The 19,536-nt window shown below is 56.4% G+C and overlaps 2 protein-coding genes across 7 annotated transcripts in view; one reads left to right on the top strand and one right to left on the bottom strand.

Moving 5' to 3' along the window:
* Positions 1-2,255: 2,255 nt before the first annotated feature.
* HTR6 (5-hydroxytryptamine receptor 6) lies at positions 2,256-13,735 on the top strand. Its single transcript, XM_036352797.1, has 3 exons — positions 2,256-2,973; positions 11,469-11,627; positions 11,984-13,735. The coding sequence occupies exons 1-3, from the start codon at positions 2,260-2,262 to the stop codon at positions 12,431-12,433; spliced, it is 1,323 nt and encodes a 440-aa protein (XP_036208690.1). The 5' UTR covers positions 2,256-2,259; the 3' UTR covers positions 12,434-13,735.
* A 1,235-nt stretch (positions 13,736-14,970) lies between these two features.
* TMCO4 (transmembrane and coiled-coil domains 4) overlaps positions 14,971-19,536 on the bottom strand; it is a 76,250-nt gene continuing 71,684 nt past the window's right edge. For all 6 annotated transcript variants that reach the window (XM_036349738.1, XM_036349742.1, XM_036349741.1 and 3 more), the window contains one exon: positions 14,971-16,140. In XM_036349738.1, coding sequence (XP_036205631.1) covers positions 15,733-16,140 — 408 coding nt within the window. In that variant the 3' untranslated portion in view covers positions 14,971-15,732. The remainder of the gene's footprint in view (positions 16,141-19,536) is intronic.

Raw genomic sequence — 19,536 nt, forward strand, 5'->3', positions numbered from 1 at the left:
CAGGTTTCAGTTCCACTTGGGTGAGGTGCTTTGAACCCCAGTTTAACATCTCTCTCAGCATTGTTATAGAGTCAGAGCCATGCAGTAAAGCCTTTGGGACATGGCAGGACTCACATGTGGGAGTCGCCGCAGGACGCGCCTCCGTGGTATGCAGGTTCTTTTGAGCGGAAGGCAATCGAAACCCTCTGGGCTCAAAGAAACTTGGACCTCTCCCTTAAAAAACGTAAATTTGGGGCCTTGCCCATAATACCAGTTATCACCAGAAATAACCTTTTTTTTTTTTTACCTAGCTATATGGCAGGGCGAACATCTAATTACCGAACACCTGCTCTTCTTACCCATCTGTGAATGGCCCTCGTCCCTCCTGAAGCCTGAGGCCCTAACCTCATCCTTAGCTCAGATGTCAGACACTCCATTTGCCGTGTCTGTCTCTGAACCCTTATGTGTGTGGGGTTCCCGTATGTGCCTATGTAATTAAATTTGGTTACGTTCTCTTGTTAATCTGCCCATGTCAATTTGATTATCAGACCTGCTGGAAGAACCTAGAAAGGTAGAGGGAAATTTCTTCCCCCCGCACATGACTTCTCTGTTTCTATGGAGGGAAAAAGGCGTCCTCCCCACCCCCATCCCTGCCCACACTCTCTAGATTTCCTTTATATTGCTCTCCATCACCGTTTTTTCTCTAGCAAGTCTCCTTCCACTAGAATGTAAACTCCACAAAGCAGGAGTCTCTGTTTTGGCTACTGTGTGTCAATTGGTCAGAACAGTATCTGACACTGACCAGGTGCTCAATAAATAGTTCACAATATTGATCTGTGAAGTCTGATAGAGACTCTTAGCCCGGGGAAGAGACACACAGTGGGGCCACACCCAAACCCTCCACCTGCAGTGAGTCTACCCTCCACACCTGGCCCTGGAGTTTCCCAAATCTGTTCACTCTCTGCTACACCGGGGTGCCGACAGGCCAGGGACTTCTTCCTTAGCCTGACGCTGTTGGGGAGAGGGATGGTTTCTGCTGGGAAGACCCCAGGAGGAGGCACCCTGCTGTTTAACTAAGGGTCTGAAGGAAGTATTGGTATACATCATCTATATTGTGTACGATGTTATATGTGTACATATGTGTGCATGTGTGTGTGCACCTACTGGTGTCAAGTGATCGGTGCAGTATCTTCCGCTGGGTTCCCGCTGACAGTGCGGTGGCTGGGCTGCGGGTGGGCAGGCCCGCCTTGGGGGGCAGTCCCGGGTGAAAGCGGGCCACAGCCGCCTCCTCCGAGTTCTTCCTGCGCCGCTGCCACGTGTGGGTTGGGGAGGGGAGTGCGGGGCTGTGGAGGCTGCCACCGCTGGGGAGGCGACCTGCTGCGGCTGGGGCGCTCGGATCGACCCTCCACAGGCCTGGGGTGCCCAGGGCCCCGCCCGCCTGCGAGGCGAGGGCTCGGATCTCCCCGCCCCCCGCGAGGAGGGGCGCCCGCTCCGCGGAGCGAGGACCACGCGCTCCCTCCGGTAGCACCGCCGGCTCCGCGCGCGCCGGCCCCTCGCCGCGCCTCCCCGGCTCCCTGGGCGCCTGCCCGGAGGGCGGCCGCCGCTTCCTCCCGCAGCCCCGCGGCGCCCGCCCGCCCGCCCGCCCGCCCGCCTGCCGCAGTCGCCGGCGGATCCGCGCTGAGCGCCCCAGGTACTGAGCGCGGGCAGAAGCGGGGCGGTGACCCGGCGGCCGGAGGGGAGGGACGGAGCTCGGCCGCGGCTGCTCTGTCCCCGCCAGCGGGCCCCGCATACCACCCCAGGCTTCCCCGCGGGGGGCTTGGCTGTGGCCCGTGGGCCCCCACCCTGCGACCCCAAGCGCCACGGCCCCGGACCTAACGCCCACCTGCCGCGGGGAGCTTGCCTTCCGCCTTGGAGCACCCACTGCCCTCTGCTCCCACCTCCCCGGTCCTTGCCCTTCCCCCATCTGACCGCCCTTTCCAGGGGCCTCTACTCCCACCCACTTAACCTCCGAGAGTCCTCCTGCCCCCTTGAGGCACTCTGCTCCTCATCAGGGCCCCCCAAACTTCCTACCCCTGATCCACACCGCGGGCCCCTCTCCATCCTCTGCCCCATTGACCTGTCGCCCTCTCCCTCTCTTCCCACCTGTCCCCCCCCTGCCTCCCCTGGGGGCGTCTGTTCTCGCCGACGACCCCCTCCAGCCCCCACTCCATCCTCAGGGTCCCTCGCCATCCTCGGGATTCCCCTCGGGTCTCACGGCCTCGCCGTCCGTCCCCCGCCCCGATGGTCCCAGATCCGGGCCCTGCATACAACAGCACCCCCGCCTGGGGGTCGGGGCTGGTGCCGGGCCCCGGGGGCAGTGGCTGGGTGGCGGCCGCGATGTGTGTGGTCATCGCATTGACCGCCGCGGCCAACTCGCTGCTCATCGCGCTCATCTGCACGCAGCCCGCGCTGCGCAACACGTCCAACTGCTTCCTGGTGTCGCTCTTCACGTCCGACCTGATGGTGGGGCTGGTGGTGATGCCGCCGGCCATGCTGAACGCGCTGTACGGGCGCTGGGTGCTGGCGCGAGGCCTCTGCCTGCTCTGGGCCGCCTTCGACGTGATGTGCTGCAGCGCCTCCATCCTCAACCTCTGCCTCATCAGCCTGGACCGCTACCTGCTCATCCTGTCGCCGCTGCGCTACAAGCTGCGCATGACGCCCGCGCGCGCCTTGGCGCTGGTTCTGGGCGCCTGGACCCTCGCCGCACTCGCCTCCTTCCTGCCCCTGCTGCTGGGCTGGCACGAGCTGGGCCGCGCGCGGGCACCCGCTCCGGGCCAGTGCCGCCTGCTGGCCAGCCTGCCGTTCGTCCTCGTGGCGTCGGGCCTCACCTTCTTCCTGCCCTCGGGCGCCATCTGCTTCACCTACTGCAGGATCCTGCTGGCCGCCCGCAAGCAGGCCCTGCAGGTGGCCTCCCTCCCCACCGGCGTGGCGGGCCAGGCCTTGGAGACATCGCAGGTACCGGGTGCGGGTGCGCCGGGAGATGGGGCTTGCGGGTTGGAGAGAAATGAGCAGCCACTGGTACCTGCTGCGGCATCTGCCACTTAGCATACACTTGCTGGCAACGTCCCAGTGGCCATTCCCACCCTCCGTCTGAACTCCAGACTCAGCCCGGGACTGTCCACGGGACAGCTTCATGGGGCGGTGCAGCAGGCTTCTGGAAGGTGGCATGTGCGACAGGGAATTCAGGGCGTCCCAAGGCTCCTCCGGGGTCTTCCCCTTCAAGGCAAGTGGCACCACCATGACGTCACAGGCCAGAAACAGGGATGATTTTTCTCCCTTTGATCGTGGGATTCATTAGCGAGAGCTGCTGGTGCTGTCTTTTAAACGCGTGCCATCTCAATGCCACTGTCCTAATCCAAGCCATCGCTGAGTCTTACCTGGAGCCTCCGAGAGTCTCCCGCTGGCCTCCTGCTTCCTCCAGACCTACTCCCCTCCATTTTCCGCACAGGAGGCAGAGTAACAGAGAAAAAGAATGATCACGGCACTTCCTGGCTTCAAACCCTTGAGTGGCTCCCTGTTGCTGTTAAGGTAAAGAGGAGACCCAGCCTGGCTGGCATGGCTCAGTGGCTGAGCATCGACCTATGAACCAGGAGGTCACAGTTCGATTCCCAGTCAGGGCACATGCCTGGGTTGAGGGCTCCATCTCCAGTGTGGGGTGTGCAGGAGGCAGCCAATCTGTGATTCTCTCTCATCATTGATGTTCCTATTTTTCTCTCCCTTCTTCTCTGAAATCAATTTTAAAAAGTGTGTGTGTGTGTGTGTGTGTGTGTGTGTGTGTGTGTATCCTATATAATAAAACCCTAATATGCAAATTGACTGAACTGCGCACTGACCACCAGGGGGCAGATGCTCAATGCATGAGCTGCCCCCTGGTGGTCAGTGTACTCCCACAGGGGGAGTACCGCTCAGCCAGAAGCAGGGCTCACAGCTGGCAAGCACAGTGGCCGTGGCAGGAGCCTCTCCCACCTCCCCAGCAGTGCTAAGGACCCCTCAGGGGATGTTCAACTGCTGGCTTAGGCCCACTCCCCATGCACTAGGCCTCTGGTATTTATATATATCCATGTCAGGATCTGGCCTCCAGAACCTATCCTGCCAACCTCTCTTGCTTCATCTCACCCTCCTCCTTCTCTCTGCACCAGTCACATGGTTCTCCTGGTGGTTCCTTGGAGGCACCAGGCTGACTTCTATGCCAAGCATTTGCTGTTCCCTCTGCCTGGAAAGTTTCCGCCCAGAGCTCCCCTTGCTTGACTTTTTCAGCTCACAGGTCACCTCTCCCTAGAGGCTGCCCCTGACTACTCTGCAGACCCACGTCCTGCCTGCCTGGTTGTTGACTTGTGTGATTTGTCTGTCTCCCCACTTGAATGGACGCTCCATGAGGACCGGTGTGCCTGGGTTGGTTTGATCTCCACTGCACATGCTAATGCTTCCTAACCACTTGTGAATGGGGTCGGTGCTCCTAGCTCAAGGCCCTGCAGCGTCTAGAAGTGGAGTACCTGCTTTGGCCACCCAGGCCACGTGCTGCCTGAGTCCTATTGTCCACCCGAGGGATGGGGGCGTAGACTGACCAGGCCTGAACCCCAAAGAATTAGGTCACACGCTGGAGGAAGTTTCAAACTGGGCTCTACAGATTCATCTTGGTGTAGCGTCAGGTGGAAGAGGCTCTTGCAGAATGGGGTGGGGGGTGCCTTGAGGGTCATTGGGTGAATAGAGAATTGGCTGGGGGCTGGGTGGGAGGAGGTCCTGGCTGCAGGCCTGCTCTCTCCCCTTATCTGTGCTCACTGGAGAACATTCTGGAGTCTCGGCAGGTGGCTGTGGCCCTGGCTTGGTTCTTTAGCAACAGGAAGAACTGCCATGGGCCACCCCTACTCTCCTTGGGTTCTTGTAAAGGAACATGTCCCAAACTTCAGGCACAAGGAACCACCTTGGGATATCTGTCTTCCTTCCCTTCCCCCTCCCCCTACCCCCCACTCTTCAAGCCACTTCATTCATATGTACTTAGCATTTTCTTTAAATCACCTCATTTATCTCCTTACTTCCGTGAATTTGTTAGGAAGGGAACTTGTTCCTTCCGGAAATGGAAAATCAATATCTTTGCCATAAATAGAAGGTGATCAAACACAGCTTCCGTGCGGGTGCAGAACCAGTGGTGTTCCCAAGTCCAGCTCATTGGTCAGAGGGACTGAGCCGAGGCCGGCTTCCTCTTTGTTAAGTGTTAGACGGATGGTAAAGTCCAAGTAGCATCCACACATGACTCTCTCCTGACGTAAGCAGAGAGCTGATGTTCCGACTCTGTGATTCAGTTATTTCACAGGGTGTCCATTTACCACTTCAAGTCCCCGCCCACCCCACACTAAGCTCTGCTGTAGTGACCAAGGAGCTCTCTGCCCCTTCTGTGGATTCCTTTCCTTCCTCACTCTCATTTGGCCAAACTGGCCTCTTGGCTGTCCTTTGGGCCACCAAGCACAATCCTGCCTCAGGGCCTTTGCACTTGCTGTTTCCCTGCCTGGAGTGCCCCTTCCCTTCACCTCCACATGGTTTCTCTGCAACTCCACCACTTTCTGCCACACTTCCCCAGGTCCCCTTCAGCCCTACTTTCCTGCGTTATAGTTCTCAGCAGCACTTACCACTCCTGACATGCTATACATGTTCCCACTTATTTATCTGTTGTGTATTTCCTCCTATTGGGATATAAGCTCTATGAGGTGGGGACTTGTCTCTTAGTTTACTGTATTCCCAGCACCTGCACCAGTGCCTGGCATATCCTAAGTGCTCAGTGTTCATTGATGGAAGGACTGACATTAAGACAGAGCTTCACAGAGCTGGCCATTCCACCCCTGTTCAAGCTGCTTCCTTTCCTCCCACTCCTTTCAGAATCAGTTCTTGTATCTGATGGAGCCTAGGCTTTTTAGTCCATCAGTTCCTTTGCTTGGTGACATGTATGGAGGACCTACTGTGTGCAGGAGCTGTTGGAGGCTGTGAATGTGGTGATGAGCTGGGCTGAGAAGGTCCCGCCCTCTTGGAATCCATGTTCTAGTCGGGGAGGCAGACATTGATCACGAAACCTTACCATGATGAGGGTGTGGATCTCATAAGAGGGGCACCTCACCCCGTGGACGTGCAGAGGCTATCAGTCGCTGTGCCTGTGTTCGCAAACCGAATGCTGGGAGGTGTCCTCACGGATCAGTTAGGCCAGCACCTGCCGCCCAGGCAGAATGGCCCCTGGGCCCCTCCCGTCAGACATGTGTCTGTGCTGATTCCTCCTGCTCCCTGGGGGGCCTTTTCCTGGGTTTGAGTGTGGAAGTGCCAGACCTCACCACTACCCTCGCTTCCCAAACCACTCGGCTCCTAAGCAGGCCTTCCGGTGCCGTGGTCCATGTTGCCTGGAGAATTGCTGCGTTTGGGAATTTGCTTCTGGGATGTGGCTTCTATTCCGGCCTCCTGGGTCATGACCCCTTTCATCCCACTCGGACAGTCCTGTCCCAGAGACCGGAAGCGTCCAGCCTGGGGGTGGAGGCTCTCTCAGTGCCTGGACTTAAAGCACCTGATGAGAATGAACAAAACCCGGGGCTCGCGGGGCCTCTTTCCTCCTGTTTTCAGCCCCATGTAGCCCTTAGCTCCCTCCCCAGTCCAGCCTCTGGCTTCCCCACAGAAGGAGGGGAGTTGGGCTCAGGTGCCCGAAGTCCCAGCGCCTCTGGGCCGAGATCACGGGAGCTGAGCAGCATGAGCACCTTCTTTCCGCACCCTCCATACCTGCATCTTCATGCGAACGGGCTTGGAAAAGCCACTGGTGGCTCTGTGGGTTCAGCCTGGTCTTCGGGCCCCAGGGGCTGTGAGAAAGGGGGTCATGCTTAGAGCTGAGGCAGGGACTGTGGGCGTGGGAGGTGGTGATGTCAGAGGAAGAGGCTGCCTGAATGTGGGGTGGGGGAGGGGGAGGAGGAAGAGAGAGGAGAACGCGCCCCTGTGGGAATGGGGCTCATCCTTGGGAGATTCCAGAGGGACCAGCGAGGGGGCTCAGCTTGCTGGGAATGCTGGCAGTGTCTGCTTTCTCAGCTCCTCTCTGTCTGCCAGGATCCCGTGTCTCTGGTCCATAGCCCCTTCCCCATCGTCTTCCTCTGCACCTCGTCTTTCTCCCCTTCTCTCCTTGAGCTCCATTTCACCCCATTCTCTTCCTCCTGCATCCCTCCATCTTCCTCTACCCACTTCTCTCCCATCAATTTCTTCTCCTTTCCCTCCTCCCAGCTTTCCCACCCTCCCTCACCCAACTATGCATCATTCTGTCTTAGTGATCCATCTCTTCCATCCCTGCTTCCTCCTCCTCCTCAGAGGGGGAGGCTGCGATCACAGAAATATCTCCGAGGGAGAGGAGGGGCTGAACTGGGGAGAGGCTGACGGAGGAGCAGTGTCGAGCATGGCAGGCTTGGCTGCTGCTGGGTCCGGGGCGACCTGGTGGAGACAGGGCTCGGTGCAGGAGCCTGTGTGTCTGGCTGGTCATGGGCTCAAATCCTGCCTCCTTCCCATCACATCCAGTTGACTTCGGACAAGTCCTCCAACTCCCTGTACCCCAGGGGTAATGCTATTTAGCACCTGAGGCTGTTTGAAGAACCAATAAGATAATATACGTACATTTGGCACATAGTCAGTGTGCAACAAATGTTCTCCTTTCCTCTTGTGGCAAAAATGGTCCTGGGGAGCTCACCCCCTTTTGAGTCTTTCTAGGGCAAAGCACTATTGATGCCACCAGCATCATCATCATCACCGTCATCAAAGAGATAAACTGGACACTGTCAACAACAATATAGCTAACACGTGGTACATATTATGTGCCAGGCCTTGCCTGAATACCTTGCTGCAGACCATCTTAATTAAGTTAATTCTTACTAAGTCATATGAGGTACATGCTATTATGATTGCCGTTATGCAGACGAGAAAACTGAGGCACAGAGAGGTGCAGTGCCTTGCTGAAGGTCGATGCTCAACCGACTGAGCCACGCCAGGCAGGGCATGACTCATTCGTTGAAGCCTGTTAGTATTCTACAGTGGGTTTATTTAACCACTCTCCCTCTGATGGACATTTAGGCCATTTCTGATTTTTTTTTTCTATCACGAATAGTGCTGTGGGACACCTTCTTGTACCTGCCCAGTGTGCAGGCGTGTGTGGGTGTTTATGAATATAGTTTACCTGTGAGTGGAATTGGCCCCTGGAAAGGCGCTGCCAAGTTGTCCTCCAGGTGGCTGCCCTCTGACAGTCACGCTTGTCATGGACACGTATAAGGGGCATGTGGAAGCAATGTGACCATGAGGGGCTGTGAGGTGGGTACGGGGCAGAGAGAAGTGGGGAGGGTGAGATCGGCACCAGCCAGAGCCCAAGGTGTGGGCTGACGGTGACCGTTGGCTCCTGCTCCATGAAGGGCTCTTGGTGACAGTGGTAGGGTTTCTGCAACCCCACCCTGACTATGGCCCATGGATGCCATCCCCCCAAATGGCAGCAGGATGGTGAAGCAGAAGTGCAGCTCCTGGAGCCAGAAATGACTTTGGCCCCTGACTCAACACAAGTCTGCTGTTATGTTGCCTCTCTGAACCTCCTCTGCAAAAGGGAGATAATAACACTTACCTCACGTAAAGATTGAACGGCACAATGAATATCAAATGCTGATGCATAGTAAGTGCTCAATAAATGGGGCCAGTTTGGGGTCATTGGTGCTTTGGCTCATGACCTTGTTCTGGCACATGTGACCTTGGGAAGGAACCCTACTTTCTCTCTTCCCTTCTGCCTATGTTCTTGGGTCAACTCTCTGGGGGAGAAGAGCAGAAACACCCATGGTTGTTCCCAGGAAGAGCAGAGAGGGAACCTCAGGTGATCTATAACTCCATTCCTGGAACTTTCTCCCCTAATGATTGCCCCCAAGGTCTCTCCCTCAGTCCCCCATGTCCTAGAGCTCTGACAAGACCAAGGTTTTCACTTGCTTCTCTCCTGCCCCAGGTCACCAGGTCTCAGAGGGGTTCCCGTATGGGTGGGGCCTTTTGGAGATGGTGCCCCCGCCCCATGGTCTGTCCCCATTATTGATGGCATCAATTTGGAGGCATGTCAGCTCTTAGGAGATTCTTTGGGGAAGCAGGAGCTTCTTGTCCTGGCTGACCATGGGGGGCGGGGGACACAGAAGCCATGGGGAGACCAATCTGGAGGAGAGAAAATGAGAAGAGGAAAGAGAAAAGCAGATCCCCCCACCCCCGCCTGCCCGCCCTCCTGCCTTGCTACAGCACGGTGAGTCAGAGCATTTGCCCTGACGTCTGTGCTGCTTTGGGGAGCCAGAGCTGCTGGCAGAAGGGCCCGGCTCCCGAGGGCGCTGAAATTTCTCCAACCTCATACACATACCCTGAGCCCACATCGGGACGACCATGTACGTAGCACTTTGTGTTGGGCACTGTGCATGCATTGGTTACCCACAGCCCCACAGTGGCTCCGTAAGCTGCGTATTGTTCCTCCCACTTTACAGACGTGGAAACAGAGACTCGAGGCTACAGTGTGAGTAAGTGGTAGAGGCAGGGTTTGCAGCCAGGTCACTTGTCTTAAAAGCCCTGCCTCTGCCCAACGCTGCCCCACCGAGACAAGAGGGAGAGAGCAGGGGCCTCTCCTTGTTTGCTCTTTGTGAATCTGTCCTCAATGTTCCTATAACCAGACTTCACCTGGGCGAACACATCGGGGGCTGGCAGTTACTGTGTGCTTCATCTCTCCCTCCTGCCCACTGGCATTTCAGAATTAGACCCCTGATTCTACAGGCGGATAGTAGGGAGCGGGTGTTTCAGCACCATGGACAAGAACAAAGTCTCGCTGCTTTGAGAAGGCGGAGAAAGGCAAGGCTGGAAGGTGTGTGTGTGTGTGTGTGTGTGTGTGTGTGTGTGTGTGTGTGTGTGTGTAGGGCGTGGAGGGGGGAGGGGGGAGGGTGTCCTGAATCTGAGAGCTAATGTGATGGGACTGACACATCCTGGCTTTGTCTCTTCCGCCCCCTTTCCATCTGGGAAGGTTGCCTGGGAATCTGGTTCCCTTTTGACTGTCATCTCTCTATACCCAACCCACTACTGGCTGCCTCATGAACTAAGCTGGAGTTTAGGAAATGTTGGGGGATCCCTGGCTTTCAAAGCCCAGGTATGCTCCCCAGAAGCACACACCCCTTTTCCATAATTCAATGAAGTGTCCGGATCTCCTGAGCACTGATATTTATTTACATTGTGAATGTAGGCAGGTCTCACTTTGTGTACATCTTATATATGAAAATCCAAATTGCTTACAACCCATGTTTTAAGGGGAGGCTCCATGGACCCTTAGCGGTTCAATGATGGACTTTAAGATGGTCTCAGAAGCCCCTGGAAGTGGGGAATTTTTTTTTTGTGTGTGAAAATTGATAAGCTTTTAGTTTTCTGGGGAGTAGTGTAGATTTCATTAGATTCTCAATGGGCTCATGAGGTTGAAACAGTTATGGGAACTTCTGGGCTAAAGGCTCATCCAGTTCAAGGAGACATTTTTATGTTTTTGGACTGCGGGTCCCCAGTTTGCAAAGTCAAATTCTAACCTCTTCATGCCCCGGTCCCCCTTTCGATGGCTGCTGTGGAGCAGTTCCGTTCTCCCCCTTCCTCCCCACACCCCTGCTCTTCAAGTCTATGCTTGGGAATGGAGACGTCTGCCAGACACACATGATTTGAGCTGTGAAATCAAATCATGGTCACTAGCACCCTAGTAAATTATAATAAATTTCACTGTGAACGTTTGCTCTCTGCACATGCTTTCGGAATAGCACTTCATTTTGTGGAAGGTGAGGGTAACAGGGGCAAGCAAAATCTTACTCCAAACACTGAAGAGAACCCATATACAAAGAGATTGCCATGCCCTGGACAGCAACAGGCCCTTTTGTCAAATACCCTTCAATCGCAACTAATTCTTGTGGCGCCAAAGGCTTTGGGAGGTGCTGGGGCTCACGGTCGTGCATGCTGGCCCGTGTAGAGTCGTCCTTTGCACGGGTCGTGGGTCTTTTGAACTGTTTGTGTTTGGGGCAGTGTTGCTCTGCCTCACTGCAGTTCCTAGAGCTCCTTGTGAAGAGCTGGGTCAGGATCAGGGCTCAGTCTATTGCTGGGATCAGGGCTCAGTCTGGGCCTAAGGTTGGTTCAGTCTGGTCCCCGGTTGAGGCTCAGTTTGACACCTTGGTTATACAGGGCTTAGTCTATGGGAGCTTTCAGGAATCAGTCCTTGGTTCATAGCTGATGTCAGGGCTTGGTCTGGACTCAGGGTCAGGCCTCAGGTTAGGGCTACAGTTGGGGCTCAGTCAAGGATCAGGACTCAATCTATTGCTGATACTAGGGTCCAGTCTAGAATTAGGATTGAGGCTCAGTCTGTGGATGGGATCAGGGTCCAGCCGGGGCTCTCTCCCAGCTGACTCACGTGGCCTTCCTTTCGGCAGGTGCCCAGGACCCCACGCCCAGGGACCGAGTCAGCTGACAGCAGGCGTCTGGCCACCAAGCACAGCAGGAAGGCCTTGAAGGCCAGCCTGACCCTGGGCATCCTGCTGGGCATGTTCTTTGTGACCTGGCTGCCCTTCTTTGTGGCCAACATTGCCCAGGTAATGCCACTGCAGGGGGCAGGTGAGTCCAGGCCTCGCTGGGAGGCCCCCAAGCTCCACCTCAGCCCAGTCACGGGAGGGAGGAAGGTGGGCTGCCGCTCATGATGTGTTTGGCTGTGTTTGTCCCGGCCGTGCTGGGTGGGGTGGTCTGTGTTCCTGCCCTGGGACCAGGTGTGATGCACCCTTCCCTCCAGGCTGTGTCTGTCCCGGCCGTGCTGGGTGGGGTGGTCTGTGTTCCTGCCCTGGGACCAGGCGTGATGCACCCTTCCCTCCAGGCTGTGTCTGTCCCGGCCGTGCTGGGTGGGGTGGTCTGTGTTCCTGCCCTGGGACCAGGCGTGATGCACCCTTCCCTCCAGGCTGTGTGCGACTGCGTCTCCCCAGGCCTCTTCGATGTCCTCACATGGCTGGGCTACTGCAACAGCACCATGAACCCCATCATCTACCCCCTCTTCATGCGGGACTTCAAGCGGGCCCTGGGCAGGCTGCTGCCCTGTCCCCACTGGCCCCAGGAGCACCGGGCCAGCGTGGCCTCACCCTCCATGCGCACCTCCCACAGCGGTGCCCGGCCGGGCCTGAGCCTGCAGCAGGTGCTGCCCCTGCCCCTGCCCCCGGACTCCGACTCCGACCCTGACTCAGGCTCAGGAGGCTCCTCAGGCCTGCAGCTCACGGCCCAGCTGCTGCTGCCGGGAGAGGCCACCCGGGACACCCTGCCGCCTGCCAGGACTTCTGCCACCGTCAACTTCTTCAACAGGGATCCCGTGGAGCCCAAGCTGCGGCTGCATCTGCTTGGTGCTCCCACGAACTGATGGGGCTTGTGGCTGGTCAGGGGGGAGCTGGACTGGGTGCAACCAAGCCCCTGAGGCCTTGGGCCAGCTCTGGCTGAGGCCAGGAGGCTGCAGGTCTTTCGGGGGCCCTCTGAACTCTGGTGGGGTGCACTGAATCAACCCCACTATCCACTCCAGGTCCTCCACCTGCGAGGTAATCGCTGGCTTCATACAGTGTCTCCAGAAGGCTGCATTGCTGAGTGTAACTTGTGTAGAGAATGGTTGGAGGGCTCTGGGAGCGGGGCGGGGGCCCTTGATTCAGATTAGGGTGAAGACCATCGCCTTTGCACAATCTATCAGATCGCACTTCTGCAGAGACGGGTCAGTGCAGGCTGAGCCCTTTGCTCCTCTAACTGTAGTTCATGGGCATGGTCTCCAGGGAGTTTGTTGAAAACGCACGCCTCTGCCCCCATCCCGGACCTGCCGAGTCATAATCTACATGTGAGCAAGGTCCCTGGTGACTCGTGTGTGCGCATGGTTTGAGGTGTGCTGGTTTAGCTGATCCTTAACCCTGAGGATGGTTTGCTGGACGGTTTTTGGACCAGCCAGCCCCTCGGATGTGTGTGGCCTCACAGGGAACCCCTGAGCCTGGGAGTCAGGCAGGCCTCAACTGGAATCCATGTCCATTACTTACTAGTTCTGCACGGGTTACTTAACCTCTCTGAGCCTGTTGTTGTATGTGCAACATGGGGCAATGATGCCTGCCTCATAGGCTGCCTGCCTTGTAGGCTGCCATGAGAATGGGGACAGTGTGCATCGATGCCAGCACCCGGCAGATAGTCGGTGGTACCTGTGGTTTTTATACCTCCTGGCATTCAGCCCCCCGGCCTCTGGCTGCGGGCCAGGAAGGGCCATTTGTTCCCATTGTTTCCCCCATCTTCCTCCTCTTCTTCAGCCCCATCCCAGCTCCCAGGCTACGGCACTGCCTCTCCTGGGGCACAGGGATGGCTGGTGGTTTTTTGCTCAACATCTGGGATGGGTGTTCCTCTGCCCTGGGCTTATTTGGACCTAGAAGGGGAACTGCTGGTGCAGAATCATTCCCTGGCCCTACCTCCTTCTGGCCTTTCCTAGGTCAGTGAGGGAAGTGGGAGAGGTGGCCACTCAGGTCAGCAGAGGTGAAGAGGAGCTGCCCCTGGTGTGGGCTGGTGTGTCAAGCAGGCAGGTGAACCCTGGTACGGGACCTGCTTTTTTCTTTATGTTTTTATATATTTTATTGATTTGTTACAGAGAGGAGAGGAGAGGGATAGAGAGTTAGAAACATCGATGAGAGAGAAGCATCGATCAGCTGCCTCCTGCACACTCCCTACTGGGGATGTGCCCGCAACCAAGGTACATGCCCTTGACCGGAATTGAACCCGGGACCCTTCAGTCCGCAGGTCGACGCTCTATCCACTGAGCCAAACCGGTTAGGGCTTGTTTTATTTTTTGTTTTTGAGGGAGCGCTCAGTTACTTTACCTGCTGTGGGTTCCTTTTCAGTCTGAGGTTTTTCCTGAGTGTGTCCACTTACTCTGCTGCCATTTTAATCCTCAGTCTGAGATTTTTCTTACTCCCCACCAGCACCAAGTTCCACCCACCCAGACACCCAGGGGGCTCTCCGCAGGTGGCCGGGCACTCTCCTTGGTGCTGACTAGACTACGGCCTTGGCTGCTGGCCACTGGCTGCAGAGGGTCCATGGTGCTTGTTGGGGCTCCCCTCTGCCCCAGGCCTGCTGGAGTGGACTATCAATAAACATGAGCTGACAGCAGTGACCGCAGTGTGGACTGGATTCGCTGGAGTGTGGACTGGATCCACCTGAGGGGCCACTCGGGCTGGAGATGCTGCTGATGCAGTGGGCAGGGACCCTGGCACAGGTGGCCTGGGTTCATGTCCACACTCTGCCCCTAATCTGCCCTGGGACCTCAGCCAAGTCCCTTACCCTCTCGGGGCCTCAGTTTCCCACGAGCTGTTTGGATCAATGGCAGCAAGATTTTGGTAAATATTTGTTAAATGAACGAACAAATACACAGCCCGAGCACCAGTTCAGCCCCAACGCCAATTCCTCCCATCTCTCCTCCCCGCTGCCTGCTCCAGAGCTTGTCAACACTTCCTCTGCCTGGATCTTGATTTTCCCATCTGCACAGTGGGTGGGGGGACGCTCTCTGGCCCTGTCCCTCATGGACAGTGGGAGGAACAAAGGGGAAGTCCTTAGAGGTACAGCCCTGGATCTCGCTGGCACAGTCCGGTGGGTTGGGGCTCACGCCGTGGCTGCAGATCTGGGGGTTCTCTGCAGGGCAGGCAGCAGCAGGAAGGGAGGCCCCTTCTGGTTGGTCCAGGCCCAGTAGCACCTGGTACAATGGCTAAGAGCTGGGCTCCGGGGGCCAGCTGACAAGCTTGAGATCGAGCAGCTATGTGAGCTTGAGCAGGTGAGCTGACCTCTCCGGGCATCCGTATCTACAGGTGTAAAATGAAGACGATACCAGTAGCTACCTCATCAGGTTGTTGCGGGGGTCAACTGAGGCAATCACGTAAGCCCTCGGTACACGGTAAACACTCGCTGGGTGGTAGCCATTCTTTATTTTTACAATCACCATCACCTGTGTTCCCGCTACAGGAAATCCTTCCCGTCTCACCCCCTCTTGCTACCAGGCCCAGCTCCCACTCGTACCGCATGCGGATTCATCATTTGCTCGCTGTGCTCTGCTACAATGACATCCAGGGCCGCCACGCAGTACAACTTTGGGGGGTGCCCTTCACCTCGTGTCTGTGTGACTGGCGCCCCTGCTGTTGTGCAGGGCACAGCCCACGTGGCTGTACATGGCAGGTCTGATCGGATCTCCCAAGAGCAGAGTGAGCTGCCTGCTGCCTCTGGTGCCCGCTCTGTAGGTGTGTCAGAGGTGCCTGTGGGCTGGAAGGCAGCCCTGGAGTGGATGGAAGGGCAGGCAGACACCTGACCTGACTGAGGCGGGGGAGGGTTGGCAGGTAGGAACCTCAGGCCCCAAGAGCCTCCCGGACCTCCTGATGGAGAGCCAGCCCCACGCTGTGACCTAGGGTACAGGGTCCGAGGGCTCTCACCTGTGTCTGGCTGACTCTGCAGGGCTCTGGCCTTGCTTCTCCAGAGAGGAACCATCGTCTCCCTACAGTTCCCCCTCCTGTCAGTTCCTTGCTTTTCAACCCCAAAGCCTTCGTTTAGGAAAGGCACTGGTGGAAATTCTTCAGAGCTCCCGCGGGGAGCCCGGTGGACGGGGGTAAGAGAGCACCACATATGGAAATCTGGGAAGATGGCTCGAGTCCCCTTTTGGGGTCAATCCAGCCCTGGGCCGGGTCCCTGGATCTCGCTGGCACAGCTGGGGCAGCCCAGTGGGTTGGGGCTCATGCCATGGCTGCAGGTCTGGGGGTTCTCCACAGGGCAGGCAGCAGCAGGAAGGGAGGCCCCTTCGGGTTGGTCCAGCCCCATTGGCACCTGGGCTTGGCTGGGGTCAGCGGATGTGGACACTTGGGAGGTGTCTCTGGGTGCGGGACCCTGGGTTTGCCCATCCTGGTCGGTGGTCTTGTCTGAGGAGGAGGCGGCTGCTGCCTGGCGAGGCTCCTCTTGGGGCAGGTTGCCTGAGGCCATCAAAAGCCCCTTTTCGTCCCAGCCTGGCTTGGTGGGGATGCCCACAGCCTTCAGGATGACGTTCATCTTCTTGCCATAGTCCAAGTGGCCGCTGACCTGCAGGAGGACAGTGAGTGAGGGCCATGGTGGGCGGGCAGAGCCCAGCCCTCCCCAGGGTCCCAAGCTAAGCTCCTGGACCTCGCCCTCGCCCTCCATTGCCAATGCTCTGTCTCCAACTCTCCATGACTCTGAAATCCAGAGAGGGGAGCGGACCTCTAAGTTCAAGGCTGCTCTAAACCCCGGTAAGTAAAGATGCAGGCAGTTTCTCTACAAAATCTGGGTCCTCTGGGGGCAGGAAGGGATCTCCTGATAGTCGGGGTGGAGGTCCTCATTCTACAGCTTTGGGTTATGGCAGAAGGGCTCTGCTGCTCACCAACCGGCTCTTGGGCAAGCCCTTCTATCCTCTGACCTCCACTTGCCTCAGCTGTAAAACGGGGACAAGAAGCGTAGCTGCATCAGAGAGTTGCTCTGAGGTTGCTGTAAAGCCCCCAACCTGAAAACAGAGTTATGCCACAGACGGCAAGGAACCATCTACAACTCACTCTCCCCCTCTTCCCTTAGTCATAAGAACTTTAATTTATAGCCAGGCACCTTCCTCTCTTGCAGCTGAGTGCAGCACCGCGACAAGTTCTGGCCAATGGATGAAGTGGTGGTATTATGTGGTTCTGCCTGGCGGTCTCTTTAAAAGGGGAGTGCTCTTCTTTCCCCCATATTTCCTTTCCTGCGGGCTGGAATTCAGACGTGATGGCCAGAGCCTCAGCAGCCATGTTGGGACATGAGTCCGCTCACTAAGTCCACTTGCTGGCTTTCAAAGCAGCAAGACCGGGAATTTTGGCCCCTGAAGACTATGGAGCCACCACACCAGCCCTGGACAGCCTGTTCTGTCCTGTTCTTACATGACAGCATCAACTCTTTTTGTTTAAGCCACTTCAACGGGGGCCTCAGTTATATGGATCCGAATCTTCACTAAGACAAGGGTCAAGAACTCGGAAGTGCCCACCCTCTTCCTCAGAGACTAGAAACACCCCCATTTTATTGTGTAGGGATGTGTCAGTAGAAGTGTGATTAGAATGCCAGATGCCCAACTGTGCCACTGAACTATGCCCGACACACAGGCGGACCTTAATACATGGCAGAAAATGAACTTACTGGATATACTCCTAGACAGGAGCTGGCTGCCAATTATAGATGAAGAAATGGGGCCATAGAGGAGTGAAGTGACTTGCCCAAAGTCATGCAGCTAGAAAGTGTCAGAGCTGAGATGTGAGTCAGGTCTGTTCTCTTCGCAGAAAACCGGTGAGCGAGAGGAAATTTTTAAAAAATCACTCACATTTGACAGATGAGGCCAGTGAAGCCCAGAGAGGGGCGGTGGCTTGCTTAATGACACACAGCACGGGAAGAACAAAGCCATGTGCTGTGCTCGAGATGCTGTGTGCGGAGGCTGCTGAGCTCAGATCTGCTCCCTGCAGGGGAGTCTCATGCTTTACCGGCCAGTCTAAGGGGTCTGCGTCCGTGTCAAAGGTAAACCCCAGACAGAACTTCCCTTCAAGGCTGAAGAGGAAGGCTTTTGCTTCTAAAGAAGACGGGAAAACACCGGAGAGGCAAGTGTGGGGAATCTTAGGATCCAACACAAAGGCTTGGCTGGTAACATCTGCATTTCCACCTGAATCACCAATCACACCGGGTTATGCAAACGATTTCTCAAAAACACAAGAAGATAGTTCCCTGTACAGTTGGTTGTTTTCTCATAACCAGAACCTGCCTACTTCTTGTTCTTTTCTTCACCAAAACGTGTACAGAGTGCTCAGTGACAACGCTCACACAGAGGGCTTTTCAGATCCCTGGGTTCTGGGTTGGAGGTCAAGGTGGGGCAGCTGCCCCCACAGAGGGTGGGCATTCGAGGCTGCCCCGCACTGGAAAGAACCTGCGTTTGGGATCTGAGAAAAGCCTTGGCTCTGTCCCTTACTAGTAACTGGGCGAGTCCTTACGATGTCCAGACCCCAGCCCCCCCATCTGTAAGATGCGGATCATCACACCGACCCTGAATTTCAGCTACAAGAGTTCAAGGGCCTGGCACTTCGCAGGGACCCAGTATATGCTCCCTCTTACCATCATGCTCCATGTGGGACCCAACGTAGTTCTACAGGGACATTAACTAATTAGTGAGATGCACGCAGCATCTCCAGCACAGCACACGGCTTTGCTCTTCACGAGCTGTGTGCCATGAACAAACTACCGCCCCTCTCTGGGCTTCACATTCCCTCGGGGTGTTTGTGGGAAGGTATAATACAAACAAGCCACAGTGCCTGGCACGTAGTAGGTGCTGCATAAATAGAAGCTCCCTTACCTTAGTTTCCGTGGAAGCAGGGGGAGGAGGGTAGGGTGTTAGCGGGCTGATCTATGTGGGAACCCAAGGGGGCTGCCAAGCTCTAGCCATCATGTCTGAATCCCAGCCAGCAGAAACCTAGACCCACAGGGACTAGCAAGAATGGGCTCCCTATACCCTTGCAATGTTGGTGAAGGGAGGTGCTAGGGCTGGTGCAGGCAGGCAGGGCAGGACGGAGGGAGGTGTTTGTGGCCACTGGCTACAGCTGATTCCAGACAGAAACGCTGCTGTGCAGGTATCCTAGAAGGCACAGCTCTGGTCCTGGGGGGGCCACAGGTTGGTCCAGGTCCCGGCCCGCCCTGTTCCTGAGCTGCCATTCTGCAAAGGCCCAGGGGGAGAACTCACTGGTGGAACTTCAATTTTACAGATAGCTGGGGGCGGGAGGGGGGGGGAGTGGGGGGAGGAGAGGAAGGCAGGGAGGGAGGGAGAGCAGGGGTGAGGCGGGCGGGCAAAGAGTATCTTTTTAGCAGTGGAAAGTTCTGGCGTGGCTGATGTTGGATAAAGATTTCAGTCTAGCCCTGGCCGGTTTGGCTCAGTGGATAGAGCATCAGCCTTCAGACTAAAGGGTCCCAGGTTCGATTCCGGTCAAGGACACATGCCCGGGTTGCAGGCTTGATCCCCAGTAGGGGGTGTGCAGGAGGCAGCTGATCAATGATACTTATCATTGATGTTTCTCTCTGTCCTTCTCCCTTCCTCTCTGATATCAATTTAAAAATAAAAGATTTCAGCCTGGCCCTGGCTGGTTTGGCTCAGTGGATAGAGCGTCGGCCTGTGGACTCAAGGATCCCAGGTTCGATTCTGGTCAAGGGCATGCACCTTGGTTGTGGGCACATTCCCAGTGGGGGGTGTGCAGGAGGCAGCCGGTCGATGTTTCTCTCTCATCGATGTTCCTAACTCTCTATCCCTCTCCCTTCTGCTCTATAAAAAAATCAATAAAATATATTAAAAAAAAAAAAAGATTTCAGCCTGTGATCATCTCCCTGGCTGTCTTGATTGAAGTCTGCCTCTCACCTCATTACGTGCTGGGTCCCACTGGTGCTGAGAAGCCATCCTAGACCTTCCCACGC

The sequence above is a fragment of the Myotis myotis genome, unplaced genomic scaffold (genome assembly GCF_014108235.1).
Source record: "Myotis myotis isolate mMyoMyo1 unplaced genomic scaffold, mMyoMyo1.p scaffold_m19_p_2, whole genome shotgun sequence".
Classification (NCBI taxonomy): Eukaryota; Metazoa; Chordata; class Mammalia; order Chiroptera; family Vespertilionidae; genus Myotis; species Myotis myotis.

Excerpts from the sequence above, each read along its gene's own strand:
- HTR6 (XM_036352797.1), top strand. The coding sequence starts at position 2,260 with ATGGTCCCAGATCCGGGCCCTGCATACAACAGCACCCCCGCCTGGGGG. Across the intron at positions 2,974-11,468 it reads AGGCCTTGGAGACATCGCAG|GTGCCCAGGACCCCACGCCC; the intron begins GTACCGGGTGCG and ends TCCTTTCGGCAG. Across the intron at positions 11,628-11,983 it reads TTGTGGCCAACATTGCCCAG|GCTGTGTGCGACTGCGTCTC; the intron begins GTAATGCCACTG and ends CCTTCCCTCCAG.